An 8,747-nucleotide genomic window follows, 5' to 3' on the forward strand; every position below is an offset into this window, starting at 1 on the left:
GCAAGCCACTTTTGGTGCCATTAGATCAGAATGGCAAGATCACTATGGATGCACATTATGTGTTGGAGGATCCCACTACACATAGGAAGATGGTCAGTAGTTTGATTTATGTTACAATTAGCAGGCTAGATTTGAGTTACATGATCGGCTTTGAGAGTCAATTCATGCAAATTCCATGCAAACCATATCTTGATTGCATGAGGTGCAATGTGCAACTATTTGAGGGCCATAGCTGATTATTCATTGTTTTATGTAGTAGATGTACCATTGGAGGTACATGGTTACCTCCGGGGGTTCACTACTAAGGAATTTTTCATATAACATGCGTTCAAGGGTAATGAAAAAACCCCTCTTTTAACATGTCTAGAGTTTTCTATTTCTTCATAAAAATATTGATATTTTTTAAAAGATATAATAAAGAAATCCCTTCTATTAATGTAATTTTGTTAATTTGTTTCAAATTTTCCAATAAAATAACCCCTCCTACTGAACTCACGTGGTACATTAACATGATTGGGAGTGCACCCCCAGAGATGGTTACACAAATGTAGATTGGGCAGGTAGTATCTTGGACAAAAGATCTACGAGTGGTTATATTGGTAGTGTGGTTGTTACATGGAGCAACAAGAAGCAACATGGAGCTATAATGGTAGTATGTGAGGTAGCTTGTCTACACAAGCTACCTACTAATTTGGGGTTGCATATGCAAGATAGATTGTCATATATTGTGACAATCTTAGCAGTATTCAATTGGCCAAAAATCTAGTATACCATACGGGGACAAAACACATTGAGGTACACTATCACTTCATTAGGGAGCGTGTTTTAGCAGGCAACATTGACTTGGTTTATGTCAGCTGAGAAGCTTCGTCACTTTAGGACTATGCTTGGAGTGTAGGATATGCAATTGAGCTTCAGGGGAAGTGTTGAGATGTCATGATCAACATGAGCTGACACTCATTATGTGCTTGCATGACCATTGAGGCATTCATTTAACTGACGTAGCCAACACTGACATATCTTTCGTAGTGTATATTTTTGGGATAGTCCCTAAATTTTTTGCTTGACTTTTTGGAGATAAAATATAAAATTTTGAGCAAACTTATCGATTGTGCACCAAGATTTATAATAAATTTGTAATTAAAATTTACTTTCTTTAACATTATTTAAGCCAAAATAGTCAATGTATTACATTTAACTTTCATTTGAATATGTATTCTCCTAAAGATCACATAGATTGACTTAATTATAAGAATTTTTTAAGTTATAAACTTAAAATTTGGCTACAAAACTATAAATATCTTGCATAATAATCATTATTTTGGCGATCATACATAAACTTCTAGCTCTACTTTTAGCCAGAAACCTAGGGTTAAAATTGTGTTTTTAGCCAAATTAGTGATATATAGCCAAAACAATTTACACTAATCTTTTGTCAAAGATTCTATAGTTGGACTACACCAACTAGTCCTACCTAACCTCCTCATTCAAGTGTGTTCACATTATGGATTGCTTGTATATAATATTGTGTGAGAGTCTTTTATGTTATCTCATTTTGTAGACCTCTTTTTGTGAATAAGGAGAAGAAGAGCAGGTTTCTAGCTTCTCACCTTGTGTACTCTATTATAGGGTTTTGTGTGTGTGTGTGGGATTACAAGAGCTCAAGCTCTCCTCTCCCCTGTATCTTTTCACCAAATACTTTATCTCCTTAGAATATACTATAAATCATCATCAAAGCCTACGAGAAATTAATGAAGAAAATTTTCAAACATCTCCATCATGCATCTTTGAAATGTGCTAGAGCATTACAGAAGCCAAAGGGCATTACAAGATACATAAAAGCTCCCCATTCCATTATGAAGGCTGTCTTTTCCCTATCTTTTGGCATAATCTTTAGTTGATTGTACCCAATGTATCCGTCCATGAAATTATACATTTCATGTCTTGCTACCATCAAGCATTAGGTCTATAAATGGTAGAGAAAAAGGATTTTTTCTAGTTTGTGCATTCATAGTCTACACAAACTTTGAGCTTTCCATTCTTCTTGTGCACAACCACTATTGAGAATAGCCAATAGCTACTCTCTACTTCAGCAATGAATCCTACCTTGAATAAGTTGTCAATCTTCTCCTCGACTTTCTTAGCATAATTGGGATTCATGCAATACCACTATAGTCAAACTAGCCTTGCATCTAGTTTCATAGGATTCTTGTGTTGACATACCTTGGGATCCACACCCTTCAAGTATGAATGGTCAAAGGAAAATACATCCTTCTATTCTCTAAACAATTTCTACAGCTCTGCTTTGAACTTTTTCTTCAAGTTTCTTGTCCATCTTTGCTATCTTTGAAACATTCTCTAATCCCATGTTCCATTCGTCCACCACTTGGTCTATCGACACTACCCATATTTTCTCTTGCTTGGTAGAATCCTTTTTTATTAATTTGATGAACTCCTCTTCTTCTATTGCCTTCCACTTCTTTCTTCACTAGCTCTGTACTAAACGCATTTTCTATCTTTCCACTGGTGATCACCCTTATTCCCACTGACATTGTTTCTTTGGCATTGATGGTAACCCCTTCACTACTCTTCCCAGTTGTGTCTCTCCATTGATCTTGATGAGTGAGATTCTCTAACTCTACTTCTTTGGAAAGAGTGGTAGCGGGCTTTGAGCTACTCTTGTTAGCTCCAAACTTCATCTCTGTAGAAGAGTCCAGTTGCTTTTCTACTTCTATGGTCATGGCAATAGCTTGCTTTTGGCAAAATTTTCCATTCTAACACACTGATATTTCCCCTTCATTTTCTTCCATAAAATTTTGGGGAAACAATTCTTGCTGCTCCTTCAACTTCTCCAAGTCCGCCAATACTACTTTTAAATCTACCTCTGCCATTAGAAAAATATTCATACTTGCCCGCATCTTCTCAATCTCTTTAGGTGTTTGCTTTTGACAAACCACCAGTGGTTGCACCTCTTTTAAAATTTGGTATTTGTCTATAGTAGATGCTTCAATACTTCTACCCTTATAGTGGGTAGTGAGCACCTCTCTATGGTAGTCTTGAACTGCCTCTACTATTTTTAGCCAAGGCCTACCAAAAAGCATATTGTACAAAGTACCTACATCCAATACAAGGAAATTGGTATGAAATTTAGCTCCTCCCACCTTGAGTTGAATACCTTCTATAAGCCTAGAGCTCGTACATACCACTCTTTGATCATCTATCCAAACTCTAAAAGGAGCCTACTTCATATCATGGATTCCAAGTTGTTTTCTTATAGTTTCACTCATGGTATTCACCCCAGCCCCTACTCTAGATAGAGGCTTTGAGTGTTTCTTGATTGTAGAGTCAAGATCAATCATTGGTAATCTATCATCTCTAATGGCATTACTATCCATAGCCATGATATTTTCATCCTACTGTTGCTTGGCGTGCATTCTCAAGAAAGCATCACAAGCTAGTAGTGCTTGTCTTAATTGGCCCAACTATAGCATGAGCTTTTCAATGCAATGATAGACTTGAAGATAAATCTCTTTAGTTTCAACTTCAGAGTTACTATCTGGATTACTACTTTCTGCATCCAAGATGAACTCAATCTTCCATTCCCTATATCTATTCCTCTTGGGCAATGATGATTGAGCATTCCCTCTCGTTAAATCTTGAACCTCGACTACTACAAGCTTTGGTTTCTTTTGAATACTAGATACTATGTCTGGTTTGTCTATACACCATCTGCCTTGGGTCTCGAGATCATTGGCTTAATAGCTTTTAGAATACCTTATGCCCTTGTGCAATCTCATCACATATTTGATTCCCTTGGTCTGCTGGTCTAGCGAGAGAGAGAGAGAGAGAGAGAGAGAGAGAGAGAGAGAGAGAGAGAGAGCTAGGTGCTTCTCACGAACCAGAGGAGGGAGGGAGAGAGAGTTGTTGTCGGTGGTGCTGAACTAGCACATGTTCTCATAATCAAAGGGCTTAATATACACACACACACACACACACACACACACACACACACACACACACACACACACACACACACACACACACACACACACACACACACACACACACACGTATGGAGCATATATACAAAGTAGGGTATACCTTAGTGCCTTTTCCTAAAAGTAAGGGTATATATACATAAGGGTATATATCTTAATCCAGGGACTTATATACCAGCATATAAAAGCCTTTTATGTTCTAACTTTGTAGATGTATGTAAAAGCTTCTAGCCATGATTCCACTAAGGATATAGATGAATGGGAAGGGTGGTATATATATGTAAGCAAAGAAAAGGAAGAAAAATCATAGAGCTCATGTATGTGCATGAATATGGCTTGTTATGCTGCCGGGTTGCCATAGCTTCCCAAAATCTCTATGTTACACAGGCTTTTGGGTTCCAACTTTCACAAGAACTCTGGGCGCTCTCTCTGGACAAATTGCTATCAGTATGTACCACATTGACCTGCCAGGCACTTATATAGTGATTGGGAGGGTGTCAAGACCTCCTTTAATTGAAAAATTGACGTGGGTCAAAAAACCCCACATCATTAGCTCACCCCAAAGGCTAGAGGCATTCATGCCTCTAGCTTCCTGATGATGATGTGGCATCGGAGGGATGATCCCCCTTCATCCATTTTTGTTAAATGTTGCCACATACCTACCTAGCCCTTGGGAGAGTCCTCACTTTCCATGCAATAAGCCATTCAAAAGGTTGAAGGCACCCTTTGCCTATGGTCATCAAGTCAATGTTGTGCGTGCTTTGGCCCTTCTTGGCCAAACTAGATGTGTGACTTCTAAATAGCCACCCAAAACCCTGTTCATATTCATCTAATAGAACCTGTTGAAAGAAAACGTGGTGAATAAAATGGCAAAGATCCTCTTAGTCATGGTATTTCTTCTGTGGAAACTCACTGCTGTTATTACTGGGGCACAATCATCCAAACTTTCCTCCTCATAAGGAGTGTTTCTACCAAGATTCCCACCTTTTCTTTAAATGAGGCTACAAACTACAAACACCATGTGTAAAATCCATAAAGGAGGGTATTTGTGTAGGGCATTGATGTACGTCCAAGATCTGTGGATTTTGTAACTATTATGGATGTGGCAAGTCCAGCACATATAGTGCTGCTGCAATCTTACCCACTGTTGAATAGGTTTGTCAGGATTATATGTGCTGCTGCAATCTTACCCACTGTTGAATAGGTTTGTCAGGATGGTAGAGATGCACATGCACATGCCTTGATTGCGTTATCTGTCAAACGTACCATTGTTCTACACATTTGTTCATGTACGGTTTTAGATGTAAAAGCTATTTCAAATAAAAACTTTGGCATGTACGTTTTGGTCATCTGAATTTTGCTAGTTTGTTGCGTTTGCAGAGATATGATATGGTGTCTTCATTGCCTACCTTACAAGCACCTGTTAAACATGTTTGTGGAGGCTGCATATTGGGTAAAATGCAACGTTCTTCCTTTTCAAAGGATGGATCAGTGAGAACTACACGCAAATTGTAGCTTGTACATAGTGATGTTTATGGTCCCATGCAAACACCATCCTTTGGTAATTACTTGACTTCATGACTTTTATTGATGACTACTCCAGGCATGCATAGGTGTATCCTTTGAAGACAAATTTCGAAGTGTTATTGTGCTTCAAGCGATTTGTCCGTATGGCTGAAAATTTATCAGCATGTAAAGTAGGCACTCTTCGTTCTCATCGAGAGAGAGAGAGAGAGTATATGTCAAAACAGTTTAATGCATTTTTGCCTGAACATGCGATGTAACACCAATGTGCAGTGCCTTATACACCACATTAAAATGGTGTAGCTGGGAGAAAGAATAGGTCTTGCCCTATGTTTCTTGGTTTAGTGATTTCAACATACATAGACAAATTCATGCATGATTGTTGTGCATAAACTACAATTAACACAAAAATAAATAACAAAGACACTCGCTCATTTCTCTTTGGGCTCCTTTTGTACAAGTCGATGATTACAGAAGGGAGAAACTTCTGCAGCCCCTCGCCATGTAAAAACAAAACTCTTGGAAACCTAGCCCTGAACAGTTCCATGTCACCATCCTTTTGCCTGATAGGCCCCGAGAGCACAAACACCATGACCCATGACCTTCGATCTTTTTTTCCTAGTTTTGCCGATTCACATATCGAGTAAAGACTGTCCTCACCATTTAACACTGAAATACCACTCTTCACACCTTTTGCTTGAAAGAGAATGCTCACCTCCTCAAATACATACATCCTATGATCAACTGCTCGTGTGCCAGCTTTTGTCTTGAAGAGTTTACCGATGATCTGCTTTACTGCTGAGTTGAGAGAACCAGTCTTATCAAAAAATTGTTTTGTGTCCTTCTCTATTGTAGGATCGGGAGGTAGAGGCTTCATAATGTTCAACACATCGGTTGGGCCTTCAGCACCACAAAGTAGGTCACCCAATCCCAACTCTTTGAGCCCTAACTTCAAAAATACCTCCATACGCTTCCAAATGATCTCATCCAAATAATCCTCCAAGGTAAATCCCTTTGGATCTTCCGGATACCAGCTGAGAAGCCTTCTAATCCCAAGATGAGCCCTGAACATCTGGAGCAATATAAAAGGCATTCTCAAAATGCAATGAGTGTTGCTCACCATCTCTGGATATATGTATCCTTTCAACCTAGCACAAGACACTTGCACTTCCTCAACTGGAACTGGTATCTCTGTCAAACAAGCAGCTACAACAAACAACCATTCTTCCCCAACACTCAGACGATGATTCCCATAACGGGTACTGACTGATTCCTCTAGTAAGTCTCTCAGCACAATAGTCACACGTTTGTATTCCCCTTCATCAATGTACTCCCGTAGATAGTTTTTTACAGATAGACCTCTGTGTATATCCTGCAGGAACCTTGGGAGCTATAAGACATGGTGTAATATCTCAAGCATGGGCTTGGACTTCAAAAGGCCCCCGTATTCTCTATCCAGACTCTGTTCCAAAAGCTGAATGGCACTTTCAGCCCCCAATCCTGACAATGAGACAGTCAGCTTCCCCCATGAAGTAACTCCAAACCCTCTGTGGCGGTCCAGATCAGGGATCAACGTACCAGCACAAATGGGCAATAGTGCACAATTGTCAGTCTTGGCATAAGATTTCTTATACTGGTAGATAGCTCCAAACATGTCCTTGACAAAGACATCTGCCTGTGCATCACCCATGGCCGGAGCCAATGATGGAGCCACCAACTGAGACTCATCCACAAGAAGGAAGAAGAGCAACAACTGCTCGTGATTAAACCTGTGTCTTGTCCTGTGGCTCCACAGAGCCATTCTAATTGCCTGTTTAAAGTTAATATGCCGAAGCTGCTGTATCTCTTCCTTGCACAACACCATGCAAGCCTAGGGTAGGCCACAGCCAAGAAATGATCGGAAGAGCACGGATAGGCCCATGAAATGTGCCCCAGTCAACCCATTCCCCTTGAGCACATCATCGTAAATGTACTCAGGGGAATCACCACCACCATTGAAGTCTAACAGGAGAGAAGCAATTGCACCTTCCACATTGTGGACGTGCCTCAGGCGGTGAGGGCATTCCCGCAGCATGCGGGACTTGCCGCTACCAGAACCACCTTGCAAGGCAACGAAGCAAGGATGGTCCTCGTAGAAGAAGAGAGAGGCCTGCGCTGCATCCTCGATCCTCCTCATTTCCTTTTCCCTTCCAGTGAAAACGAGTTTGGACCCTGTGTATTCTTGTGCAGTGAGGAAATCATGCGACCCGACCGGAGCTGAAGGGTTGAATCAATGTGCTAGCTTCTTTAATATTTCCCAGCCTGCAAGCTGGTCCATAGACCAATCGGGGGGCGGAAGAAAAACCTCCCCATGCCGCTGCTGCTTCTGCTCCTCCTTAGCTGCTACATGATTCTGACCCTGCCCCGTGACTAGTAGGCTTCGCGTCAGAAAAAGGAATGCCGCCTTGCTTCCATCATGATGATGGACAACTGTTGTGCTTCTAGAACAGAACTTGCGCAATAAGCGCCCCGCCATAGCAGGCCTGATGTGTGTCTTCAAGGCAAGTGTGTGTGACTAGGTCTTGTGATGAAATCTTGGGCTGGATGCCTCATTTAAGGTTACCCTTACATGGTAAGGCAATATGAAAAACCAATGCATTAAAAAAAGCTAGAAACGCTAGAAACGCTTTAAATCCAATCTTAATTCAAGAGGAGACTTCTCTCTTATATAAAGAAAACGAAAGTCCTAATGAAAGAGTAAATACCTATATACATCACTTGAAGTGGTGCAACTGATGCAATATAGGAGCCAGACTTTATTTCTCCTGAGCTATCCACTGCTTTGATAAAGCACTCTCCACGTGGACAGACAAGCATGACATCTATCGACTAAAAAGATACCTCAAAAATTCTTGCAGCTTAATTTAATTTATTGTTATTGTTATTTTGAAGTCTGCTCTAAATCTAGGAGCCATTCTAGAAGTAGCTCAAAATCAAACGATGAATATTTTGATCCTGATCGAGCATCTAAATTTTGACTTCCCTAGTCACGCCATGCCACTATTTTCCAATGATCACTTATCTTTTTCGATATTTTGGGAGGCGAATTTGCTATATCTATTTTACTTCTATAAGTATAAAGGTTTACTTTTTGGTAAGTGCACAGTATTTTGAGCATACTTGCTTTATCAACATTCTAGAGATTTTTGGGAGTGTTTAATTGTAACACGGGAGGGGGGGGTTTGA

General features: G+C 40.1%; 2 protein-coding genes across 2 annotated transcripts; both read right to left on the reverse strand.

Annotated features, from left to right (window-relative positions):
* Nucleotides 1-5,786: 5,786 nt before the first annotated feature.
* Nucleotides 5,787-6,646, reverse strand: LOC147421244 (uncharacterized). The gene has a single exon (XM_086504396.1). The coding sequence runs from the start codon at nt 6,643-6,645 to the stop codon at nt 5,812-5,814; it is 834 nt and encodes a 277-aa protein (XP_086360522.1). The 5' UTR covers nt 6,646; the 3' UTR covers nt 5,787-5,811.
* A 255-nt stretch (nt 6,647-6,901) lies between these two features.
* LOC147421245 (uncharacterized) lies at nt 6,902-7,536 on the reverse strand. The gene has a single exon (XM_086504397.1). The coding sequence runs from the start codon at nt 7,384-7,386 to the stop codon at nt 6,913-6,915; it is 474 nt and encodes a 157-aa protein (XP_086360523.1). The 5' UTR covers nt 7,387-7,536; the 3' UTR covers nt 6,902-6,912.
* Nucleotides 7,537-8,747: the final 1,211 nt, after the last annotated feature.

This window comes from Adiantum capillus-veneris, chromosome 28, assembly GCF_014529385.1.
Source record: "Adiantum capillus-veneris isolate H3 chromosome 28, ASM1452938v2, whole genome shotgun sequence".
Taxonomy (NCBI): Eukaryota; Viridiplantae; Streptophyta; class Polypodiopsida; order Polypodiales; family Pteridaceae; genus Adiantum; species Adiantum capillus-veneris.